Source organism: Bombus terrestris, chromosome 4, assembly GCF_910591885.1.
Source record: "Bombus terrestris chromosome 4, iyBomTerr1.2, whole genome shotgun sequence".
NCBI lineage: Eukaryota > Metazoa > Arthropoda > Insecta > Hymenoptera > Apidae > Bombus > Bombus terrestris.
In genome coordinates this window covers 17,687,533-17,711,903 of record NC_063272.1, presented here as the reverse complement: position 1 = coordinate 17,711,903, position 24,371 = coordinate 17,687,533, and the positions used below count along the sequence as shown (strand labels likewise).

Sequence of the window (24,371 nt, the reverse complement as noted above, 5' to 3'; positions counted from 1 at the left end):
CTTTCCTACTTACAATCGATGATTAACTATAGTCGTTCTTATATCTCGATTTTCATTCCACGGTAAACTAAGTGTTAGTTATCTTCAAAATATTTAGTAAGTTTAAAGTCATGGTTTTATCTCGTCAACCGTTAAAGTAATTACAAATTTTAGTTACTTTTGTCGCTACTGCCCTCTATGCCCAGACGCGCTTATTTTCTACAGACTGTACAATTCATATAATAACGTTAAATGCTACGAAGAAGATAAGAAGTAAAAACTAGCAAATAATCATTAGATAAATCGCATTAGTCGGGAAAAATAATATTCTTTTAGTCGATATATATTATGCTTCCGAATTATATGTCAAGCAAATACAAAAACGACATTTTCTAAAATAAACTTCAATTTCACATCTAGGGATTTTAACGCTAGGCTAGCGGCGCCACAAGTCTATTTGGAGGTAGAAATAAGGTTCCCGCGCAAACGAGCACCGACCTAACTGTCGCCGCCAAAATATCTGACGTACATACGCATAACCGTCGTCGGGCAAGGTAGACTTTCATTCGCTGTTTGGTACTCCGAGGAGAAGCATTAACGGTTGCTCGTGTTTAAGAAAACTTTTAAGAAAGTATTATAAAAGATGTCAGGACGCGGTAAAGGCGGTAAGTATCATATCTGTTTTGTTGGAATGTAATATTGTAGTTTATTGAGAAACGTCGAAAACCGTTCATATGTATCCTTTCAGGAAAGGCTAAGGGAAAGGCGAAGACCCGCAGTAGTAGGGCAGGGCTGCAGTTCCCTGTCGGAAGAATCCATCGTCTTTTAAGAAAAGGAAATTATGCGGAACGAGTGGGAGCTGGAGCGCCTGTTTATTTGGCCGCTGTGATGGAATATTTGGCGGCTGAAGTACTCGAGTTAGCCGGGAACGCCGCAAGAGACAACAAGAAGACGAGGTTGGTGAAGCAAAGCCCTTCTTCCCCTCTTCCCCTCTCTACTTATCTATCTATTTATCTATCCGTATCTTCCTTCTCTCCATAATTGTACAAATATTTTTTTTCTTTTCACTTACACAATACTTTTATGTAGTTTCTGTAGTTAAAGAAGATAATATAAAAAAAATTGTGTTTCATTAAATTTCACTTACATTTGCATATAATATCCAGTTTCATATAGGATTTACAAAAATCAATCTTACAGTTACTTCTTTGTAGCATTGTATACTGTTCATTGTCCTGATTTTGAGAGAAAACTTTCAAATGTAAGCGAACTGATATGATAAGTTGTTTATCATTCTAATGGGAAGCACATAAATTTCATACTTGCTACATGTTCATATTTGTATATACCTACGGTTAAAGTTAAGTGACCTTCCAATACTATATAAGTTTCCAAATGCACATGTTCATACTCTTATTTCAGGATAATTCCACGTCACTTACAATTAGCTATTCGCAATGACGAAGAATTAAATAAACTGCTCTCGGGTGTAACAATCGCTCAAGGTGGTGTCCTGCCTAACATTCAAGCAGTGCTTTTGCCGAAGAAAACCGGTACTGGTGGATCTGGAAAGGGAGACAAAACATCCCAGGAATATTAATAATCATTAGAATAACCTTTCTAACTTAACAGTACTTTAGGGCTATATCTTTGTTTCTTGAGCCATTAAAGAAAAACAAAATAATCTCTGGAACCTATCAAATTACCATCGCTTCATCAAACGTTCATTGTAAAATTATTTTAGTTAACAGTATAATCTACTATTTTATTACTGAATAACATCTTTTATTTAGCAATAGTGTAATAACAAATTGTATTATTACTTAAGAGAAGTCTTTTACCTATGCTTAGATCTATTATCTAAGTATTAACCAAACTGTCATAACTGTACTATGTATTTTGTTTTCTTTCTTTCGATTTTGTACTAAAAATTCTTAGTGACTTGTATGATTTATGAAATGTAACAACAAGTATAACTCATTTTTATGTTTTTGTTGACTGTAAACAATACTTAGAGTGAAAATAAAACATCATTACTCTTCACTTTACAATATTTCTTTAAAATTTTAAACCTTTGTATTGTAACCGTGTTTTCTGCATTCTTCGGAATTCTAAATAAATAAAAAGTTATTTAAACATGACAATTATACTTTCAAAATTTAACTGCATGTGACTTCCGGTAAAGTAATTTTACCAGTAGATTTTTACAACGTACAAATTCGCATAGGTAGCGCGTCGGTTGAACGTGACGTTAAGTTTTTGATCGCGTGGTTGTCGAATTCTTGGTGAATTGGTGAAAAATATTCGTTAAGATTTCGAAAACATAAAAGAAAATGTCGTCGAGTGATATAAATATGTTAGTGGATATGGGCTTTAGCATATCTAAAGCGTAAGTATTTTAAGTAACTCTTTTACTAATATAATATAACCTTTATTATCTTAATGTGTATTTTGTTGTAGAGAAAAAGCTTTAGAAATTACTGGAAACAAAGGTGTTGTTCCGGCAATGGAATGGTACGAGAAAGGCCGTGCCTTCATTCTCGTCGTCCGATGACGATCTTAATTTTTATTTTAGGCTCTTGGCCCATTCAAATGATGCTGAACCATCATCTGACCCACCTACTGCTGAAAGTGCAACGCTGTCTAATCTTCAAACATCAATCCATGAAGATACTGCCGATGCTAGTGGTCAGGCGTCTACTACTGAAGTTGCTAAATCTATGAAATGTGATATGTAAATATATACTAATGTTTTATGTTGGTTAATATCAATGAAGTATTTACTTTGATTCTTTATTTAATAGTTGTGGAAAACTGTTTAAGTCTAACTTGGAAGTCGAATTCCATGCGACAAAGTCCGGACATGATAGATTCTCTGAAAGCACGGAAGAAAAGAAACCTCTTACGGAAGAGGAAAAGAAGGAACAATTACGAATTCTAACAGAGAAGTTAAAACAGAAAAACAAGGAGCGAGAGGAGCAGGAAAAGAAAGATGCACAAGAAAGGGAAAAGAATAGAATAAAATCAGGGAAAGAGATGGCTCAGGCTAGAAGAAAGTAAGTTGCCTTTCTTTTTTTTCACAAAAGTGAATATAGTATATTTATTCGTCTATCTCAATTACAGGTTAGAGTTGTTAGAAATGAAAAAGTTGTTAGAGGAAAGGAAACGTGAAAAAGAAGAAGAGAAATTAGCACGTCAAAAAGTTAAAAAACAAATTGAAGCTGATAAAGCTGCTAGACATGCCAAAGCTAATGCCAAAAGAGCGTTAACAGAATCTCCACCTACACCGTCATCCTCTACCAGTACTTATAGAAAGGAATATAATGATACAAGGTTGCAGGTAATAAGTTGCATATTAATGAATATCTACTTCTAATCTTAATGTCTAAATATCATTATATTTAAATGACATAATAGTAACATTTTTAGATTAGGCTTACTAATGGACAAACATTAACACAAAGCTTTGGAAGTAAAGAGAAGTTATCTGCTGTGAGATTATTTATAGAAATTAATAGAACAGATCCATCCGGTCCATTTAATTTAATGACAGCTTTCCCAAAGAAAATTTTCATGGAAGATGATTATGAAGCTCCGTTAAATGCTTTAGGTATGCTGGAATTTATAATATGTAATGCAATATTACTAGTATGTAGTAGTATTTATTAAGATATTCTGAATTGGCTATGATTTTCTTATAATAACATAAAGATAAAAGGGTACAAGGCTCAATTATTTAATTATTATTATTATTATTGTACTTCCAGGCCTGACACCATCTGCAGTTTTAATTGTTCAGAAAAAAATAGAATGATCATAATAAATATCAGCTATTACTTTCCATGCAGTCAACCATGTAACTTTTAAGATACCATACCATTGTAAGATGTTCTACAAATTGTTTATAAAAAGGCAGCATTTCAAAACATTCTGTATTTGTAATTAATAATGGTAAAAGAGAAAATATACATTTGAAAATATAATCATGTTCCAAATTTGTAATTTCTGTAAGAATATTAAATAAACGATTTAGAATATACCGATTTGTAAGATATAATCTTACAAACTTAATTTATACTACAATTATACCTGTGCCACGTTGTGTCCTTGTGGAACTTTATCAGGATATGTTACATGTCCAGAGAGATCACAGTTCGTAGGATATCCATAAGTTCTATCACAGTCAATTAATTGTAACATCTTGTCAAAACATATTCGTATTTCAAATATGTATGATTCTCCAGTGTCCTAAAATAATTTTTATACTAATAAGTTTAAGCATCAAATATCGATATTATATGATGTATAAATAAATTCTTACCTTGTTTTTTATGCACATTAATGAGCCTCGTTTACCTAATATGTCTTCAATAGCTTTCAAAATATCGGTCGTGTTATATGTTTGTCCAGGTACGATATCCTTTTTTACTAATAAATTTTTCATATCATAATTTGTTAATAAATGTAGACCTTCCTTGAAATACTTGACCTCACTATTTAGATTTTCCACGATCACGGCGCAAGTACCGTGTTTGTCCCATTCATGTTCCCAAAGGGAGTAAGATGTTCTTCCACGTTCTATATCTATCCATTTTTCTTGTAATTCTCTTTCTATCGATTTTAAAGCTAAAGGGTCAAAAGGCATTGATTTATTACAAAACTGTGGACCGATTTTATTGTATTGAGAAGGCCAAATGCCATGAATTGTCCACTCATCATGTTTTGTCGGTAATGAACACACGTTCGATGCTGCGCTTTCCTGCCACGTATAACAAACAGTTTGAGGCCAATGTTGTGTAAAAATTAAAACATCGAAGTTATTTGATTCTGTTGTGACGTTCAAATAGTTCTCATCACTGCAAAAACCATGTTTTATATATAAAGAATATTTTCTCTCTCACACACAAGATGTGTTATGTTACGAATAATGGGAAATGAAAGAAAGTTGAAAAACATTGTATCACTTTATATATATCACATAACAGGAATACATGTATATTGTAACAAATAACACTTTTTACTCACCTGTTTGTTTTAGCGATAAAAAACAAAAATAAAACATTAACAATTATCTTACAACTGAACATATTTGAAATGCTAAAGCTCTTTGTGTACAGAGAAAATCTAAATTAATATATATTCATTGGCTACACAGTTGGTACAAGGCACAGATCTCTCTGCTGATAAATGCCTTCAAGGTAAACTTTATCTTACAATTTCTACTCAGGTAGCAGATGGTACAATAGTGGACGCTTGTAAATATTTTCAAGTACAAGCGAAAGATACGCATATATATAGTAGGAAATAAAAAGAAGAAAAAAAAAATATAGCAGATGGTTATCACTAATAACAGATTAATAACACTGTTAAGTAAATAAACACCGCAATTTTTGCAGTCTTTATATGTTTTCAGGAACAAAATATGAGCCTATTATATTATAACATATAAAGATATGAAACCATTTAATGCACATATAATGCATAATGTTCATTTTACGACAAAGTGAGTGAGATTATCTAAGATAAGGATTTACTAAGGTAAAAATAATACTTGAGATTATTTTTCATCTTTTGATCTTCTGATAAGGTAGAGTATCCGGACTGCAAAATTTTTTATTTGTACATGTCTTTTCGGATACTAAATTTTAGGTCTCTAAAGCCAAAAATGAGGGTCATTTTTCATGAAATTTTAATTAATTTTTTTCCTTGGTTTTACAAGGATATTTGCAAGAGATTTATCAAAGTTTATCTACCTTTATTTTGCCCAACAAAAAAACATCTTTTATTTTCATTTTCATTCTTTTTTTTTTTCTCATTCCTTCTTCCTCTCTTCAGTTCCAGTTTACAGGCAAAATTATGTTCTTTTTTGACTTACAACTGTCTCTAGCTCTGTTCACTTCCTTTTCCTTATTTTATTATTATCCAAAATATAATTTGAAAATCCATGTTATTTCTATCCTCTATCACATTTTCTAGTCTTCAAATATTTCTTAATCCTATTTTGTGCTGACTATTATTAATTCCTTACATATATAGTTTCAACATTGCATCCATAAATGTATTGCATTGTTATATTATAACTTATTTCTATCACCACTGAATCTTTTTGCCCACATCCTCGGGACTCTATTTTTCATATATAATATAACTGGAAATGTCTCCTATCTGGTCTTTCTCGAGCTCTTTAGTCTGTTTTCTACTCTTATTTTCTTCTTTTACTTTCTTCGCCTGCTTCGTTAATTAATTTCCTCTATTCTTTCCTATGATCTTTGCACTCCTGATTACTCCTCTTCATACTGCCTGTACGTATGTATCAACCAATGGAATGCCCTCAATCTCCGTGTCGTCACTTCCTTGCCTATTTACTAATTTTTCATTGGTTGTTTGTTTCGCCATGTTTCATCTTTTAGCGCTCTCTTCTTCACTTTGAATTTCGACCAATCGCCTGTTTTCGCGTTCGGCATGCGGTTTCGGCACTCGTTCAACTTTTAGAGATAAAGCATATCGTCGCAGAGCGGCGTAATGATCGCTGAACACTTATGCGCATTAAGGAATTTTCTAATAGCGCCATGCGGCTAATAGAGAATTAATATACATACATCAAAATGATGGTATCCCCCACCACCAAAAATTGAACGAGTGTTGAACCTATGTATACGATCTTGGTTGACGGTTGATATTAATCTGTTTTCACATTTATTTTGCTTTCATTATTAACATGAACTTACATTTTTCAATAATCCATTGCTATATTCATACATTGTTAAGAGTAACATATAAATGCACGTTATATCTATAAATAACACTTAACGGTGAAAAATATAAAAATTATGAATTTAATTTTATCCGCATAAGTAACATCAACCAATCATAGAGGTTTATATTAGACGTTAGAGCCAGTAAAAAGAAAAGTATAATTGGCGTCAATATAATTGTCGAACTGATATTACCTTAATGTCAAATTTCAATATTTATCGCAACTCCATAGGTTGATTTGATTTCCTTATCTCGTATTGATAGTTAGTCATTTCCTGTAAAACATTGAAGAATGTTGGAATGTAAGTGATTCTTTGAGTCAACGAAAGTCGATGGTAGTGTATTGTTGAAATTATGAAAATATTTTTTATACATACCGGTACATAAATTAGTTTTTTTTTTTTTTAATTATTCATTTACATTTATTTGTTGTTGTGGGCAATGAATCAAGAAATCTTTCTTTTTAACGATATATCACGATAATATTTGGCTACACAAAGAAAGGTATATAAATAAAATAACATTATTAGTAAACATTAATATTATCGCATCTTTGTGAAAATGTATGCAATAATTTTGTTGTTTATTTGAACCTAAAACTGAAATTATTCCATCTGTATCTAAATTTTGTTATGAATATTAATGTATTAATAACGTATAATAATGTAATAATAACATATTAATGTATTATGAATAGAAACGTTACACTGCTCTTGTGTACTTTTGATATCCTAACATTGTGATAAATTTATCATATACAAATATGAAATCAAGTAGAAACATAGAAATAGTGGAGAGCATAGGACAATATGAAATGTTAAATACTCTTTAGAGGACAATCTACTATCACTAGATTATAGATTATATATAAGATTTGTCAATTATATACATGTGAAGCACAGTTTGATAAGATTATGTAGAATTTAACGTCTTGCTATTTTTTTTTATCAGCAAATATGCAGTACTCAAAGCAATTAGAAGATCATTTTTCATGTCATTTTGATTTTTATTATAGTATTGTATTATAAATAACATTTTACTTTATTCAATCTATAAATCTTTCATTTATATTTGCTAATAGAAGTGATTGTTTTAAGCAGTGAGTTTACATATTTTGAAATTTTATTATTAATTATGCATATAACATATATGTAGAATGTATATTTACTAATTCTTATCTTTATTTTTTAAAAACTTTTATCTTTATTTTTCAGAAATAATGTTGAACAGTGTAACAAAACATATTTTACACTGTTGTTTACTACTTGTTGTTATAATCATATTTGAATTGATTACCGGAGGACTTAGTTGGAATAATAATAAAAAGGAAACATTTGATCCATGGATTGAATATGGATTTCTTGGCGCACTTATATTATATATCCTGCGAACACTTACATTTCTTTCCTTTCCGCAAGTTTTATTTAACTTTGTAGGACTAATGATATACAATGCATTCCCAGATAAAGTTGTTTTAAAAGGTTCGCCATTACTTGCACCATTTATTTGTATTAGAATAGTAACACGTGGAGATTATCCACAATTAGTGAGAGCAAATGTAATAAGGAATTTAAACAGATGTCTAGAAACTGGTTTAGAAAACTTTCAAATTGAAGTAGTTAGTGATAAGCCAATTGGATTAAGCCCTCATAGAAGAATCAGAGAGGTCGTTGTGCCACCAAACTATCGTACAAGTAGTGGTGCTTTGTTCAAAGCCCGTGCTTTACAATATTGTTTAGAAAATTCAGTCAATGAGTTAGCAGATAACGATTGGATTGTACATCTTGATGAAGAAACTTTACTGACTGAAAATTCTGTTCGTGGGATATTGAATTTTGTACTGGATGGAAAACATCAATTTGGTCAAGGGTTAATAACATATGCAAATGAAGATGTTGTTAATTGGATTACTACCTTAGCAGACAGTTTTAGAGTAGCAGATGACATGGGAAAGTTAAGATTACAATTCACAATGTTTCATAAACCTTTCTTTAGTATGAAAGGTTCTTATGTTGTTACTCAAGTAATTGTTTATTATATTATACATGAATCATGTCCTTAATTATAATCGTATTATATCATACAAAAACATTTTTATTATTATAGATGGGTGCAGAAAGACAAGTTTCCTTCAACAATGGACTAGATGGATCCGTTGCAGAAGATTGTTTTTTTGCAATGAAAGCGTTTACCCAAGGGTATACATTTAATTTTGTGGATGGCGAAATGTGGGAAAAGTCACCATTTACATTATGGGACTTTGTACAACAAAGAAAAAGATGGTTACAAGGTATATTACTTGTTGTACATTCCAAAGCTATTCCATTAAATAAAAAGCTGCTTCTAGGCATATCTTGTTACTCGTGGGTAACACTGCCGCTTTCTACTTCGAATATTGTATTAGCTGGAATTTATCCCATTACTTGCCCACCATTTATAGATTTTCTATGTGCTTTTATTGGTGCGGTAAATATTTATATGTATGTTTTTGGTGTAGTTAAATCATTTTCCTTATACCGATTTGGTATTGCTCGATTTATACTATGTATATGTGGAGCATTATCAACAATTCCTTTTAATTTGATCATTGAAAATGTTGCTGTTATATGGGGTTTGTTCGGAACAAAACATAAATTTTATGTAGTTAATAAAGAGTACAAACCACCAGTGACAGTATAAGAAAGTATTAAAGGATTTCTTTCAGATAGTATCATATACTTACAGAAATGTTTATGTACACTTTCAGAAATTCTTCTGTATTTTAGAAAAATAATATGATTTTATATTTTTGAATTTGAAATATTAATAATCTTTTATGTGCTATAAATACATATATATATATAGTGTGGATGATAGGCGTGTTTGAAACAAACATACTTTATCTGTCTTATCTAATACTATATAATAGATAGCCAAAGTAATAATTTAAATATCTTAGTTAATTAATGTCTTATATAATATGCAAAATAGTAATAAATATAATATTATGTTTATAGAGTGTAGTTTAGGAAAATTTTAATTTAAACATTCAATTCAGTACTCAAAAGAGTTACAATCAGTTACAATATCTCTCAGATAAGTAATTATGGTACATAGTTCATACATTATCATTTGTTCGAAATAAAATACACTTCCTTATCTGACTTTATGTAATGAAGAAAACAATCCTAGAAAAATAATCTATATTCCTTAATAAATCATCTATCAGTAACAATTTTAATGTTTATATTTTCAATTAGATTTTCATAAAATTCTTATCAATGAATTGCCAAATTCCCTTAATCGAAATACAATTTTATTCATATTATATATAATTATGTCTTCTTTTATCAACACTAGCAATCCAATAATAATAGCTCCATAAAATTCTAATTATAAGTATAAAAATTCAAAATTTGTTGAAAAATGATTAATCAAATAATTGAAATTATCTCTTTGATTGATTACTAAGTAATACATGAAACTTAATGTATCACTTATTAGATCTCACTTATTATTTATGTTAAAAAAAAAAACAAAGATAATAGGATTTTTTAAATTATTCAAAAATTGTTGTACATGCAATGGGATAATAATTCTTCATCTTTAAACTTACAGAACAGTACAGTATAATATAAAAAGTCAACTTATACAATCAACTACCTTGCTTTTATGCTTTTATTCTAATTATCATCATTGATAACAATTAGGAAAATTGAATTTTGTATACCTAATATGATATGTTTATTATCTATTATTATCACCTTTCTAATGATGATATTTTTAATTAAACAAAATATATTTTTTTGGTATATCAATAATAGATTATTTTCAAGTTTATGTATATAGGTCTAACTTTAATTGATAAAAATTTAACAGAATGTAGATTTATATCCCTAAAATTATAAGAAATGTAGGGTATCATTACATTTATACACTAGAATGAAATTTTCATATTTTTTTATGTGATATCTGTCTTATATAATAACTTCTGATATAAAACCCATATTAGTAAAAATTAACCAACTATGAGTTACTAAAATAGTAACATTTATAAATTATATCCAGTCAAAGTACGTGGAAGTTTGAATGTAAACACACAATTTATTCCTCCTTTTGTTTTGCAAAATTTGATGACTCATTTTCATTTCTATTAATCTGCATAAAATTTTTTCAAAATGTTTTCAAATGTTGCATCAAATATTAGGAAGCAAAACTATAAGTATACAACATAATAATGAGAAAATCTACTTGAAAATTTTTAAAAATAATGTCGAATATCTTCAATTCTATATGCAGTTACTAAAATAATTATATCCAACTGCATGTAAGATTTACTGTGATATAAATCCATTTTAACCATATGATAATTTAAATTGAAAAATTATGAAGATTTTATTTTATAACATTTAATTTAGAGTAAGATATATGTATATATATAATGCGTGTAATGCATAAGTATTATATAATTGATGGTTTAATTCCTAAATATTATTATAGTAGAAAAATATTTGTGTTTCTAAATTATAAAATAAACTCATGCAATTTTTTAATTTAGAAAGAAGGCTATAAACAGTATACAGTATCGATAAATGCTAACTTACATACAATAACAATAGATAACACATAAGTAATATAATAAGTTTAATATATAAATTATAAACGAAATCAATAGTATTTTACATGTTTTTCATTTGTAAGACTTTATTTGTAAAATAAATTTTATTTATTAAAATACAAATACACTGACTTCTAAGTAAATTTAATATAAAAAATTTATATAAAATTATTTATTATTTAGAAACATATGTTCATTTTATGATCATAATATGCAATATATTTAAATTATAATTTCGTATAACAATAATTTTTGTATAATAATTCATAATTTAGGAGTGAAAATTATATATAGCACAAATATTGAAAATGCTATAAATATATATTTATTTTTTTAGTAATAATTTTCATTTAATAAAAGTTGATGATAATTTGAATTTTATATAATAAAATTATGAAAGTATTAATGTGACAATGTAGAATACATGTAGTAATCGACAAATTTACTAATCAAAATTTTATATATACAGATCTCGTTTTAATCAATGCACATAAATATCATTAAAATTATTAGTGATACAGTTACTAGATAAATAGCTCACTTTAAGTTGAGTTTACTCTCTAACTGATTTCTAGCATATGAATTTTCCAAAAGCATTTAAAGCTATTTTTTAAAATTGAGTAAAAAATTTTTCAGTGATATTTATGTATATTAATTAAAGTGCTTATATGCTAAGCAATTATATTCAATAAGATTTACATTATCTAGTCAAGAAAGTATGAGGAAGTTATATAGCAACATTGTTCAATATTATAAAGATGGAAATTGAAATATATTATAATAATATATTATTTTATGAATAATATAAACATCTGTAAAATTTGATGATGAATTAGAAAAGTTTAATAAAATGCCATTGTAGAAGATAAAGAAATATATTTCAATGATTTGCGTTAAATAAATTGTCCGACTTGACCCTGTTTTGAAAAGATAAAAATACTTGCATTATTTATGCAATTTCTGCTATTGGTTTGGTGTGAAAAGATGTAAAATGTATTATATGATTGAATACAAAACTGATACAAGTAATTTGTACAAATTAGCTTAATAATAAAAACAATAAAGATAATGGATGGTTTATTTAAAGTGTTAGCAAGGACATCTCTGTATGCTACAGACCATTGATCTTGCAGTATAATTATAATATTGCTTTATTTATACTATGTACAATGAACCTTTATGGGTGTATCGTAAATATTAAATCTCTAAATAATTATGTTTATGATTAAAATATAAATTATGTATATAAATTATGTATAATTATGTATAATTATGTATATAAATTATTTATAAGTATATATCATACTTCTTTCATAATATATCAGTATCTTCCTAAGGAATCTTGTTTATTAAATATATACAAACATATATAACAAATTTTGTTAATAGTTCTATGAGTAAATGTCTGTAATTTCAAACTGGCAATATCCTTAAATATACAATATATTTCCAATAGGTATAATTGTTTTTAATTAAAATAACTCTTACTTCTATAATAATAATTTATTGTCTATACTAGTATTTCCAAAGATGTTTTTACAAAAGGCTGTTCAATCCATTACTCCATATTGTAGTAATTTGTGCATTAAGTATATTCATGTAGTATGTTCTATGTATAATGTAAAGGTGTTAATTAAGAGAGCAGTAATAAATGTTATATACTAATTACAATACCAATATATATGCACTAGTGTGAAAAATTAAAGAATCACTCAATTTTTAATGAAAAATTGTCGATATTTAAACTTGAAACTTCATGAAAAAAAATTGTCCTATAATCCAACTGGGCTCGTTTCAATGCATGAAGTTTCAATCTTCACAATCCTGAGTTCATCTTTTTCTCAGATGATTTTACATTACGTAGCGGGTAGGAAAATGAAAATGGATTTTCTTTCTTAAAATTTTAGAAGTTCAAACGTCCCTACGGGTGCTCTCAGACAATTAATAATATTGTCAGTATTTCAAGGTTCTCAATAAATATTGACAATGTTGTATTGACAATACATATAGATACTTTTAGTTGAGAACCCTGAAATATTGACAGTATACATATATTGATAGTTTGAAGGCACTCTACTGGCATTGAAAAAATATTTTTATGTGCGAAGTCATGAATTTGAAAATCGAAGCCTCCCCTTTACAATGACCTCTCAAAACTCAATGTACCATTTCTTGTCGCTGCTTTTCTGGCAACTAGGAGTCTTACCCCTTCCATTGATGTTTCCAAACCTAGTGTAAACCTACATATATCATTATGATCATGCACGTGCACATATTAACTTAACCTCAATTATTTATGTCCAAATATATGAAACTTCATATATTTTTATAACAAAAGTATAACAAAGATTTTTATAGTAATTGTAGAAAGAAGAAAGGTAAATATGATTTTTAAACTCTTACTTTATTTTATCTTATTTATTATAACTTTTGCCTTTCGGCTAGGGATAGCTTCCAAATTACATCTTTAAATTCATATTTAAATTAATTAATGTAATTTATAACATTTATAATTGATTACAAAGAAATTAAATATTTGAAAAAGTTGATTATAATTTAAATCACAGTAAAGCAAGAAAATAAAATATTAAAATCGATGCAACTGATGAAATAAATTAAGAAGCTAAATTACGAATACTTTTTTTTTAGGCAAAATGGCGAAGTCACATGTAATAAACAAAGCTCCTCGAAAAGAGGGATTTAAACGTTCTGGGCACAGCATGAATCCTGAACGACCTACAGAAGGATTAAAAGGTGTAGCAAAGGTCCGAACAAAAGCAACAATTAAAAGGTTACAAATGTACCGTAATCAAAAACCAAAGCGTGATCGTAAAGGACATATCATTAGTCCAGCTCCATTCCAAGGATGGAAGCCATCTGGTACTATGTCTCGTGTAGAACCTTCACAGAGATGGTTTGGCAATTCAAGAGTTATTTCTCAAAATGCTTTACAAAAATTTCAAACTGAATTAGGAAAAGCAATGAAAGATCCTTACAATGTAATTATGAAGCCTACGCAATTGCCGATAACATTACTTCAACAGAAGGCTGCAAATGCAAGAGTGCATTTATTAGATACAGAAAGTTTTGAAAACGTTTTTGGTCCAAAGAAAGTACGAAAAAGACCAAATTTATCACTATCATCATATGATGAACTACAAAAATTAGCAGAAGAAAAGCAAGAAACGTACAATTTGGAAAAGGATTCTAAGGATGTTGATCTTGTACGTCTAGATACAGGTATTAAAGAAGCTCAAAGAGACTGGGTTATGTCTGCAGGACAAAGCAAGAGAATTTGGAATGAATTGTACAAAGTTATAGATTCTTCTGATGTTATTTTACAAGTATTGGATGCCAGGGATCCTTTAGGAACTAGATCACCACCAATAGAAAAATATCTCAGAACAGAAAAACCACATAAGCATTTAATGTTTATTTTAAACAAAGTAGATCTTGTCCCAACTTGGGTAACACAAAGATGGGTTGCAATATTAAGTGCAGAATATCCAACAGTGGCCTTTCATGCTTCTATGACGCATCCATTTGGTAAAGGTTCTTTGATTAATTTGTTACGCCAGTTTGCAAAACTACACATTGATAAGAAACAAATCAGTGTAGGTTTTATAGGGTATCCTAATACAGGTAAAAGTTCAATTATAAATACCTTAAGATCAAAGAAAGTATGTAGTGTTGCACCAATAGCAGGAGAGACAAAAGTATGGCAGTATATTACTTTGATGCGACGTATTTACTTGATAGATTGTCCAGGCGTAGTTTATCCATCAGCAGAAACTGACACAGAAAAAGTATTGAAAGGCGTAGTAAGAGTAGAACTTGTTCAAAATCCTGAAGATTACATTTCAGAAGTATTATTACGAGTAAAAGAAGACTATATACGTAAGACATATAAAATTACGAAATGGGATGATCATATTGATTTTCTGGAGAAGTTTGCACGTAGAAGTGGCAAATTATTAAAGAAAGGCGAACCAGATATCACTGTCGTATCACGAATGGTTTTGAACGACTGGCAACGTGGTAAATTACCGTTTTATGTTCCGCCTCCTGGTTTTGAAGAACCATTGACAAAGACAACAGATCAAATTCCTATTGAAAATAACAATTCTGAAAAAGAGGATGTTGACATGGATAAAACTGAGGATACATCAAATAAAGATCTACCAAAACTTCAGTTATCTGTAATACAAGATTTTCGAAAAATTAGGGTTGGTTTACCATATTCAGGTGATGATGTCAAAAATGACTTATACATTGAACCCAATGCATCTAATGAAAACGATCTGACAGAAGAAACTGATTCAGTTGTGTCTGATTTGAATAATGACAACATCAATGAAACTGAAAATGATGAAAATATACAATCTGGAGAAACATCAATAGGAAATGAAGAAATTGTTGAATCCAATCAAAATTTAAAAAATGGAAATGAAAAAGAATCAAATGAAGAAAATTCTGATGATGAAATTCATTTGCCATTAGAAAAAGATACTTTATTGCAAAGTGTGTATGATGAGGTAGAAAAGGAATATGATTCTAGTGATAATGAAATGTTAAATACAAATACTACATCAAGTAGTGGAATATTTAAAGTTTCCTCAACATCTTCTAAGATGGAATCGCAAATAGAAAAAGAAAAAAGGTTAACAAGCAAACAACGACGAGCCATAGAAAGAGCTAGTAAAAGGAAAAAAGTTGGTAGTAATTTTTATGAAGTTACAAATGTAAAAAATAGAAATAGAAACAGAAAAATACCTAAAGTTAAACGTAAATAATTCATAACTAAGGAAATAAAACAATTAAGAAAATATAAACAGTTATTTATGTAATTGAAATTCAGAAACAAAAACTAATCTAAATGAGAATAGTAAATTTTAATATGTATAGTAAATTTTAATATATAAATACCCCTTTTTATTATTCTCATTTATGTCATAAATAAATTGATTTACACTAACAATCAACTCATTGAAGTTATGTAGAAATTATTTTGTTACTATGTCAAATTTGTATGTATTTTAGCGGATTCATAAAAGAAGTATTTGAAGTTTGTATATAAAATAATTTCCTGTTGGTTGTTTATTCATACCTAGTCAATAATTAATGATGATCAAGTGCACTTGATAAATTTTCAAATACGATTTTTTCTAAAACAAAGCCTCGGTCAAAATTTTATTCTACATTTTCTTGTTTTTTCATAAGGAATCACCTCACGTCCGCTTGTACATGTTATTCGACCGCATCCTGTATATCTATAGATCTGTATAGATATTCTAGCATTTGTGAAACTCATTCTTAACAAGTAAGTAGTATTTATAAACAAAAAGTTTAATTTTTCATAATGATTGACACCTTATGACCAATTACGTATTACAGAAATTTAAGTAACTAATTAACTAAATTAATGTAATTTATATCCATTTTCAAAATATATCATAGGTTTCGATTAATGAAAAAATTCGTTCGATTGTTATTGAATAATTGTTTATGATAAGAAAATTTAGACAAATTCAGGTAATTTATTTCAAAATTTATACAGATTCAAATTTGAGCAGATTCAGATAATCTATTGCTCATACATTAATATAATAATATTTATAATTTAAATAGTTGCCATTTTCGTGAAATTGTTTTTGTTAAATACCGTTTTTCGGCTTCCGGGTATATTATCTAACTACCACATGGTCACGTGGTGTTTTGGGACCGCATTGGTCATTGCTCATCAACTTAGTGATGTATATTAGAAGAAGAAAATAAACCAGTTAACCAATTATACCAGAGAGAAAATTCTTGGTATATTACTCGATGAAAATAATATTGCATTTGCGTGACCAATCACTAATGTGAGTTCCAAAGTATCACGTTGCCCGCTTCCCGGAAATATCTTCACCCCCTCCCTTATTGTTCGGTCAGTATATTCCTATATCCATGATACATACATATATAGATATATTGTACATATATTGAACACATACTTTGTAGTTATTTAATGATGGTGTAAAATATAGAGGTCTGCTGTGTTTGACATTCGTTTCACATTGTAACTATGTAAAATGTTCACATGTGAAGTTTTACAATTTGTATAGATGTTGTGAAATGTATATGTAACGAATTTTTATACTTTCTGTGTGATAATTTACTTACATATATATTTATATATTTTTTTTATTAATCAAATAAGAATATCAAGAAATTATTGTAAAGGTGTTTTAGAGAAATAATTCAAATCCAACCTCAAAATGCAATGAGAGATAATAAGCATACTATAAAATTATAAGAATTGAAAGCGTTTTTTAAAGAAATTAGATTTAAAAATATTTTCAAAATTTCGACACATATATTCCAAATGCGTAGTCGTAGTAATTCTGGTGTCCGCTTGGACTATTACCAACGGATTGTACATAAAATTATTATGAAACATCAGAATGTTGTCACAGGGCTTTTCCCTGCTAGTCCAGAAAATGACCATGCATGGGTTCGTGACAATGTATACTGTATTCTCGCTGTTTGGGGTCTTTCAATGGCATATAAAAAGATAGCTGATGCGGATGAAGATAGAGCTAAAACATATGAATTGGAACAAAGCTGCGTAAAATTAATGAGAGGTTTATTGATGGCAATGATGCAACAGAAAGAAAAAGTTGAACGATTTAAGTCCACTCAAAATCCATATGATGCTTTACATGCTAAATACAGTTCTGTCAACGAACAAACTGTTGTGGGTGATACAGAATGGGGTCATCTTCAAATAGATGCCATATCTCTTTATTTATTAATTCTGGCCCAAATGACTGCATCTGGTTTACAAATTGTTTTCAACTTGGACGAGGTACATACATTATAATATGTATTGTAACTAATATACATTATATATGAAATAATTTTTGGCATAGTAATTATAAATATATATAATTTAACTTCAGGTTGCATTCATTCAAAATTTAGTGTTCTATATTGAATCAGCTTATTGTACTCCTGATTATGGAATTTGGGAAAGAGGAGATAAAACAAATCATGGGTTACCAGAATTAAATGCTAGCAGTATTGGAATGGCAAAAGCTGCGATGGAAGCAATGAATGAATTGGACTTATTTGGTGCAAGAGGAGGACCTACCTCGGTAATTCATGTATTAGCAGATGAAGCACAGAAATGTCAAGCTGTTCTACAGTCTATGTTACCACGTGAATCCAATTCGAAAGAATTAGACAGTGGTTTATTATCTGTTATAAGTTTTCCAGCATTCGCTGTAGATGAACCTAATTTAATTCAATTAACAAGAGATGCTATTACTAAGAAGCTACAGGGTCATTATGGATGTAAGAGATTTTTGAGAGATGGATATAAAACGGCAAAAGAAGATCCTAATAGGTGAAGTATATTAAAGAAAAATTAATTCTATGCATATTGTTAGCATTTTCTAACCAATTTACTATGCTTTTAATAGGCTCTATTATGAACCATGGGAATTACGTATGTTTGAAAATATAGAATGTGAATGGCCTTTATTCTTTTGTTACTTAATCGTGGATTACTGTTTCCAAGGCAATAAAGAGGCAGTAGCAGATTATACAAAACAATTAGAACAAATTATGATCAAAGCAGAAGATGGAATAAAGTTAGTACCTGAATTGTATTCTGTAGAAACTGCAAATGTATCGGCAGAATATGCTGAACCAGGTAGCCAGAAGCGTGTTGCATTAGGCAGATGCCCATTTATGTGGGCTCAATCTCTTTACATATTAGGAAAATTATTACAAGAAGTAGGTGTATAACGGTAGAAAAATTAAATACAGAGAAGTTAAAACTATTTTCTTTTTTAATTTATATTTTCAATTAATAGGGTTTTCTTGCTGTGGGTGAATTGGATCCGTTAAATAGACGTTTGTGTAGCGAGAAAAAACCGGATGTTGTAGTACAAGTTGTTATTTTAGCAGAAGATGCTGAAATTAGAGAAAAAATAGCTCAACATGATATTCATGTACAAACAATTGCAGAGGTTGCTCCAATTGAAGTGCAACCCGCAAAAGTCCTCAGTCATTTGTATACATATTTAGGTATATACGAAATATATTTATTAAATAATTTATTGTGTATTTAAATCGCTTTTGTTAATCTAAAATAATTACTTTTAGGCCGAAATAAAAAATTAGGATTATCTGGACGTAAATCAAGAGACGTAGGGATTTTAAGCACCAGTAAATTATATTCTTTGAATGATAAAATATTTGCATTCACTCCACAGGTAAGGATACTGATGCTCATCGAACTGTCTGCTTTCTATACTTTTATTTCTTTTCTTACATTGCCTCTTGTTCTTGCATCAAACATTAGTTGACAGACATGACCCGCTTCTACATCGCATCGGACTATGAACTCATGATTGACATATTCAAAGGCGAAATTAATTTCTTGAAGTCTAGCTGGCAGAACATGTTAGGCCGGCCTCTTGTGGTCATGCCCCTCAAGAACATTCATCTAGGTATAGTAACTTAATATTTAAAAACTATAATTTTCATCTGTGTTACTTTTTATTATCTAATACATGGAAGGTTGTGATAATAAAATTTCAAAGCTTAAAAGTAACAGAGATAAAATATATAGCTTTTAAACAAAGCAGTTCCTTTTTGGAGTTTAATTTCTTATTGAAATGATGCAAGTATATTATCCAAAAAACATCTAACATGTCTGCCTGCATGCGTGCATTTGTTTTTGTTATTAGTTTTGCTTTCGTGGTTATGGAAAGTTTTAATGCAATTTTATTAGCCATCGTTAATATTTTGCTAATTATTAATTTCTACTATATGATATTTAAGTGTCATTGTCTTCATCATAAGCGAAATCAATTAATGTTATAAAATAGTTAAACAAAAAAGAAAGAGGAATTGAGGAAAGGCCGTTTTCTTTTCGATATAAAATCTAACATTCTAAGAAGATAACAGCTTATATGTGCGGTGGTGTGCGCGTTTGTTGCATGTCTTAGAACTTTGATGCGGAGGAGTACTACACGACAAATGATGCAGCCCTCCTTGCCAACACTTTTACAACCAACTTGGCCTTCCTCACCATCAACTGGAAGCAAATGCTCGGCAGACCAACTATAACACTTGTTGCTACTCATAATCATCTAGGTATGCCATAGGCAGCTTTAGATCATCATTCAGGACAAAAATTTATTTAAGATGTTTGTTAAAAATAGGATAGAATTCTCTCAATAGTGATACATCCTACAAGTAATATAGAAAATGTTGCTTTCTTTATTCTTAGGTAACAATGAAAACAATGTTTTTATTTTATATAGCACAATTATTATTTCAGACCAGGGAAAGATACCATTGGCAATGATAACTACTATGAAGAAATTAAAAAGTGGTTATATCAATGGTACAAGAGTTTCATTAGGAAACTTAAATGAGTTTTTAAGTACCTCTTGCATTACAAATCTAAGCTTCTTAGGAAGTTCTGAAGATGGTAGGCCAGATAAATTGAATCCTCAGGTAAATAAATATTTTTATTACAAATTAATATACATAATTTCATATTTTATATATATTTATACATATTTGATAAGGTCCAACAATATTTAGAAGAACATCTGATGCGCGCATTCCCACATCGTACAGGTCTCCTGAATAGACCGATAACTAAAACTGGAAAAAATTTAAGACGCAGAATGTCAGTTAAAGGTGCTATAAAGAAAACAAGATCAATTGCTGTAGAACGTAAGTTACATTTATTTCGTATATTAATTACATACAAATTACTTAAATTCTTAACATTTTGATTGTGTGCGATTTAAAGTGGATCTTTAAACGTTTGTATGTATATGTGATCCTATATACTATGGTTCCTACCATCCTACAAGAACGTAAGTGTACATACTAACATTTGATAAGTAATTTTCAAATTATAATGAAAATCAATATTTTAACATGTCCATTCTGTTTATGAACATAAATTATAATTAATATCAAATTTAACATGTCTATTTTGTTTTTAAACACATATAATTTTAAATGAATTTAATAACCAAATAGTTAAATGAGTTGAAAATAATTTTTGAGAAAAGTGAAAAAATGTAAGTATATAATTTGTAGCTGAAATTCTTGGGGTGGCAGGAGAAGATAGAAGACCTTCTGCTGTTCTAAATACAAATCCATTTATTGAAGTGACAGATACAACGTTAACTCCTAATTCTACGCAGTCGGCTCCCATGGATCGAACACCGTCCCCTACAGACGAATTATTATCTTGGACGAATTCTCCAAAGTTACATAGACACAGAGGTATAGGTGAAACTCAGTACGCAGATACAGAAGTCGAGGAATTGTTAACCATGCTTCGAGAAACTGAAAGCTTAGAAGAACAAGGAGATATTTTACAATATCTTGTAAGTACAAGCAAAAAAACATTTCTATATAATGAATTTAAATTTAATTTCATTTAGTACTATAAAATTCGTTATTCAAAATTTTATTAATGAATTACTTATTGGTAAACATTAAAAATTTTGAATTTTTATTATAAAGTGTAACAGAAAAATAATATGATAATGATAAATAGGGAAAATAATGTCTTTTTCTATATAATACATGATTAATCCTCTAGCAACAGAGCAATTTTATTAACAAATAGACAGTTAGTTTCAAAAACAAATATTATTATGCATATGCAATTATTTATCATTGAAGAATTAAAGTTGTTTCTAACATTTTTGAAAAATATTTTCTATTGATTTAATAAAAATTTCCAATTTAAATACTTAGGTTGATTCTCAAGGTCTGTATTTCAATACTGGTATGGTAGAAGAAGGTCATCCAGTTTTGATAAAAGATTTACTGAAAGATCTCTATGAAAAGGCTTGTCAACAAAAAATGTGGGGTATTGTACGTCACACAGCTGGCATGTTAGGAAAACGAGTAGAAGATTTAGCCAAGGCAGTCACTGATTTATTAGTTCGTCAGAAACAAGTTACAGTTGGAATGCCACCAACTAACGAGCACACTATTGTCGCACCATTACCAGAAAATGAATTACGAGCTTTAATTCATCAAGCGTATGGAGATGATGAATCTACTGCTATGCTAACGCAAGAATTACTTGTTTATTTAGCAATGTTCATTAGAACGGAACCGCAATTGTTTCTTGAGATGCTCAGACTTAGAGTAGGTTTAATTATTCAAGTAATGGCTACTGAATTATCAAGAACTCTAATATGTACAGGAGAAGAAGCATCCGAGCATTTGCTTAACTTATCGCCATTCGAAATGAAAAATCTTTTACACCATATTATAAGTGGGAAGGAATTTGCTATTAGTAGTGGTATGTTTAACATGTTAATGATATAAGACATGAATTTTATTTTCATGTAAAAATAATTTTTTCTGATTTTAGTTGGTCGGGGAAATTTTTCTGTTATCAGTTGCAAATCTAGTAAAGTTAGCAAGGTAATAGTCATTAAAGTATATTGATATACATGATTATTGGTTTTTAATACTTTTATTGTAATCCTAATACCTTATTTTAGAAATCACAAATTGGAGGCTTTTTAAGTTCTGATCAAACTGATGGTAACGAAGTAGAACCAGACCGACAAGGTCAATGGTTACGACGACGAAGGTTGGACGGTGCATTAAACAGAGTGCCGCGAGATTTTTATCCTCGAGTATGGCAAGTGCTCGAACGAGTAAGTATTCACCTGTGCAAAGTATTTCAGGTCTTAACGGACAAGCTTTGGAAACACAGAAGCGATAAAAATTAAAAAAAAAAAAAAAACGTTAGTATAAATATATGTTCATTATTGTTTTGTTCAAAACATAATGTTCAAAACATAAAAATGTAAAAAAGCAAATTTAGAAAAGAATTCAAGGTAAAAACCAACACTTGTAGACTTTCAATGTAAAGGAAATATTTTTATTTAAAGTAAATTTTATTGAATTATAAAACACAATTAATTCAACAAATTCTTGAAATAGACCATTTTACTATATGCATAATATCGATCAATATATTATTATGTATGTACTTTTAATATGTCTCTGGTTTTAACACACAGAAATCATTTTTCATTAAAGTAATTCCAAAAACTGTGTTACATTAGAACTAAACTTATGTAATGCTCCTTAACTTATAATAATAATAATATTATTCTTTCTCGAAAATAATATATATACAATTTTTTCTTTACTTTAAACAATTTTGCATGATCCTAAAGTTCGTCCATTAAAACTTGTGATTTTCCTGCATTTAAAATTTATCATTTGCTAACATTTCAACTGTTACAGTGCCAAGGTTTAGCAATCGAAGGTAGAATTCTACCTCAAAATCTTACACAGGAAATGACACCAGGGGAATTAAAATTTGCATTAGCAGTAGAAACTGTATTAAATACTATACCACAACCAGAATATCGTCAATTAGTAGTCGAAGCTTTAATGGTATTAACTTTAGTAACTGAATATAATGTGGCAACATCTTTGGGAGGACTTATTGCTGTTGAACAGTTAGTTCATAAAGCTAATGCCATCTTTTTAGATGATCAGGTATAGTATTACTATATAATACAATATATCTATCAAGTATATAATATACATATATATTATATATACTGAATTCATCTAAAATAATTAGATGAAAATTGATGGTGATGCTACTCTGTGCTGTGCTAAACCAAAAGAGCAACGTGAAACAACCGCAATGGGAAATCTTCTTTGTGGTGGAGCAGCATATGTTTGTCAACATTTTTATGATAGTGCTCCAAGTGGTAGTTTTGGAACAATGACATACATTACAAGAGCCATAGCCTCGTTATTAAATTGTTTACCAAAGGATGGTGATTTGGAGTGTTCAATATCGTAGTTATTTATTTCTTAGAAGTAAACAATTTTAAGTTAATTATGTCTAGAAGCCATCTTATAATTTACGTTTGTACTAGTTGTTTAATATTCGCTTGTGAAATATAAGAAATTTAACCCGTTATTCAGTTTTCTACATTGAGATTACTATATAAAAATGAAAATCAAA

General features: G+C 29.2%; 6 protein-coding genes and 2 long non-coding RNA genes across 15 annotated transcripts; 5 read left to right on the top strand and 3 right to left on the bottom strand.

The window, feature by feature from the left end:
- Positions 1–475: 475 nt before the first annotated feature.
- LOC100644480 (histone H2A) lies at positions 476–2,368 on the top strand. Its single transcript, XM_003394808.4, has 3 exons — positions 476–644; positions 728–935; positions 1,402–2,368. Exons 1-3 carry the CDS (start codon positions 623–625, stop codon positions 1,577–1,579), a joined length of 408 nt encoding a protein of 135 aa, XP_003394856.1. The 5' UTR covers positions 476–622; the 3' UTR covers positions 1,580–2,368.
- LOC125384974 lies at positions 1,041–1,402 on the bottom strand. The gene is made up of 2 exons (XR_007223860.1): positions 1,178–1,402; positions 1,041–1,071 (listed from the first exon to the last, which is right to left on the bottom strand). It is a non-coding gene; the product is annotated as an uncharacterized LOC125384974 (long non-coding RNA).
- LOC100644050 (UBX domain-containing protein 1) lies at positions 2,227–3,962 on the top strand. The gene is made up of 7 exons (XM_003394804.4): positions 2,227–2,368; positions 2,440–2,493; positions 2,555–2,713; positions 2,784–3,035; positions 3,103–3,319; positions 3,409–3,589; positions 3,747–3,962. The coding sequence occupies exons 1-7, from the start codon at positions 2,313–2,315 to the stop codon at positions 3,791–3,793; spliced, it is 966 nt and encodes a 321-aa protein (XP_003394852.1). The 5' UTR covers positions 2,227–2,312; the 3' UTR covers positions 3,794–3,962.
- LOC100644362 (ribonuclease Oy) lies at positions 3,622–5,239 on the bottom strand. Its single transcript, XM_012307754.2, has 4 exons — positions 5,005–5,239; positions 4,301–4,835; positions 4,069–4,227; positions 3,622–3,984 (listed from the first exon to the last, which is right to left on the bottom strand). The coding sequence occupies exons 1-4, from the start codon at positions 5,064–5,066 to the stop codon at positions 3,922–3,924; spliced, it is 819 nt and encodes a 272-aa protein (XP_012163144.2). The 5' UTR covers positions 5,067–5,239; the 3' UTR covers positions 3,622–3,921.
- A 1,363-nt stretch (positions 5,240–6,602) lies between these two features.
- On the top strand, positions 6,603–9,949 carry LOC100644247 (beta-1,4-mannosyltransferase egh). 4 transcript variants are annotated; one of them, XM_012321380.2, is made up of 3 exons: positions 6,603–7,037; positions 7,950–8,758; positions 8,842–9,949. In XM_012321380.2, exons 2-3 carry the CDS (start codon positions 7,955–7,957, stop codon positions 9,412–9,414), a joined length of 1,377 nt encoding a protein of 458 aa, XP_012176770.1. In that variant the 5' UTR covers positions 6,603–7,037; positions 7,950–7,954; the 3' UTR covers positions 9,415–9,949. The 4 variants fall into 4 exon arrangements, with proteins under 4 accessions (XP_012176770.1, XP_012176771.1, XP_012176769.2 ...); XM_012321381.2 differs by having other exon boundaries at positions 6,603–7,070; XM_012321379.3 differs by having other exon boundaries at positions 6,615–6,651.
- Positions 9,950–13,377: 3,428 nt separating this feature from the next.
- On the top strand, positions 13,378–16,411 carry LOC100643924 (nucleolar GTP-binding protein 2). Its single transcript, XM_003394803.4, has 2 exons — positions 13,378–13,710; positions 13,982–16,411. The coding sequence occupies exon 2, from the start codon at positions 13,987–13,989 to the stop codon at positions 16,123–16,125; it is 2,139 nt and encodes a 712-aa protein (XP_003394851.2). The 5' UTR covers positions 13,378–13,710; positions 13,982–13,986; the 3' UTR covers positions 16,126–16,411.
- LOC110119220 lies at positions 14,751–16,988 on the bottom strand. Its single transcript, XR_002307647.2, has 3 exons — positions 16,440–16,988; positions 14,997–15,124; positions 14,751–14,919 (listed from the first exon to the last, which is right to left on the bottom strand). It is a non-coding gene; the product is annotated as an uncharacterized LOC110119220 (long non-coding RNA).
- A 52-nt stretch (positions 16,989–17,040) lies between these two features.
- LOC100643035 (probable phosphorylase b kinase regulatory subunit alpha) lies at positions 17,041–24,326 on the top strand. 5 transcript variants are annotated; one of them, XM_012321376.3, is made up of 15 exons: positions 17,041–17,258; positions 17,788–18,179; positions 18,274–18,719; positions 18,796–19,111; positions 19,192–19,405; positions 19,484–19,593; positions 20,332–20,479; positions 20,667–20,845; positions 20,920–21,070; positions 21,446–21,738; positions 22,115–22,670; positions 22,743–22,795; positions 22,876–23,034; positions 23,633–23,890; positions 23,979–24,326. In XM_012321376.3, exons 2-15 carry the CDS (start codon positions 17,871–17,873, stop codon positions 24,204–24,206), a joined length of 3,420 nt encoding a protein of 1,139 aa, XP_012176766.1. In that variant the 5' UTR covers positions 17,041–17,258; positions 17,788–17,870; the 3' UTR covers positions 24,207–24,326. The 5 variants fall into 5 exon arrangements, with proteins under 5 accessions (XP_012176766.1, XP_048261207.1, XP_012176765.1 ...); XM_048405250.1 differs by lacking the exons at positions 17,041–17,258; positions 20,332–20,479 and adding exons at positions 19,683–19,830; positions 21,187–21,216 and having other exon boundaries at positions 17,331–18,179; XM_012321375.3 differs by lacking the exon at positions 17,041–17,258 and having other exon boundaries at positions 17,332–18,179; positions 21,518–21,738.
- Positions 24,327–24,371: the final 45 nt, after the last annotated feature.

Bases quoted from the DNA above. Each gene is read 5' to 3' on its own strand.
- LOC100644480 (XM_003394808.4), top strand. From the start codon at position 623: ATGTCAGGACGCGGTAAAGGCG. The intron at 645-727 runs GTAAGTATCATA...GTATCCTTTCAG, and splicing joins GTCAGGACGCGGTAAAGGCG to GAAAGGCTAAGGGAAAGGCG. The intron at 936-1,401 runs GTTGGTGAAGCA...CTCTTATTTCAG, and splicing joins AGAGACAACAAGAAGACGAG to GATAATTCCACGTCACTTAC.
- LOC100644050 (XM_003394804.4), top strand. From the start codon at position 2,313: ATGTCGTCGAGTGATATAAATATGTTAGTGGATATGGGCTTTAGCATA. The intron at 2,369-2,439 runs GTAAGTATTTTA...ATTTTGTTGTAG, and splicing joins GGCTTTAGCATATCTAAAGC to AGAAAAAGCTTTAGAAATTA. The intron at 2,494-2,554 runs GTACGAGAAAGG...TTTTTATTTTAG, and splicing joins GTTGTTCCGGCAATGGAATG to GCTCTTGGCCCATTCAAATG.
- LOC100644362 (XM_012307754.2), bottom strand. From the start codon at position 5,066: ATGTTCAGTTGTAAGATAATTGTTAATGTTTTATTTTTGTTTTTTATC. The intron at 4,228-4,300 runs GTAAGAATTTAT...AAATTATTTTAG, and splicing joins TAATGTGCATAAAAAACAAG to GACACTGGAGAATCATACAT. The intron at 3,985-4,068 runs GTATAATTGTAG...ATATTCTTACAG, and splicing joins AAGGACACAACGTGGCACAG to AAATTACAAATTTGGAACAT.
- LOC100644247 (XM_012321379.3), top strand. From the start codon at position 6,630: ATGTATACGATCTTGGTTGACG. The intron at 6,652-7,949 runs GTTGATATTAAT...TTTATTTTTCAG, and splicing joins GTATACGATCTTGGTTGACG to AAATAATGTTGAACAGTGTA. The intron at 8,759-8,841 runs GTAATTGTTTAT...TTATTATTATAG, and splicing joins GTTCTTATGTTGTTACTCAA to ATGGGTGCAGAAAGACAAGT.
- LOC100643924 (XM_003394803.4), top strand. From the start codon at position 13,987: ATGGCGAAGTCACATGTAATAAACAAAGCTCCTCGAAAAGAGGGATTT.
- LOC100643035 (XM_048405250.1), top strand. From the start codon at position 17,697: ATGCGTAGTCGTAGTAATTCTGGTGTCCGCTTGGACTATTACCAACGG. The intron at 19,112-19,191 runs GTAGGTGTATAA...TTCAATTAATAG, and splicing joins TAGGAAAATTATTACAAGAA to GGTTTTCTTGCTGTGGGTGA. The intron at 22,796-22,875 runs GTAATAGTCATT...ACCTTATTTTAG, and splicing joins AATCTAGTAAAGTTAGCAAG to AAATCACAAATTGGAGGCTT.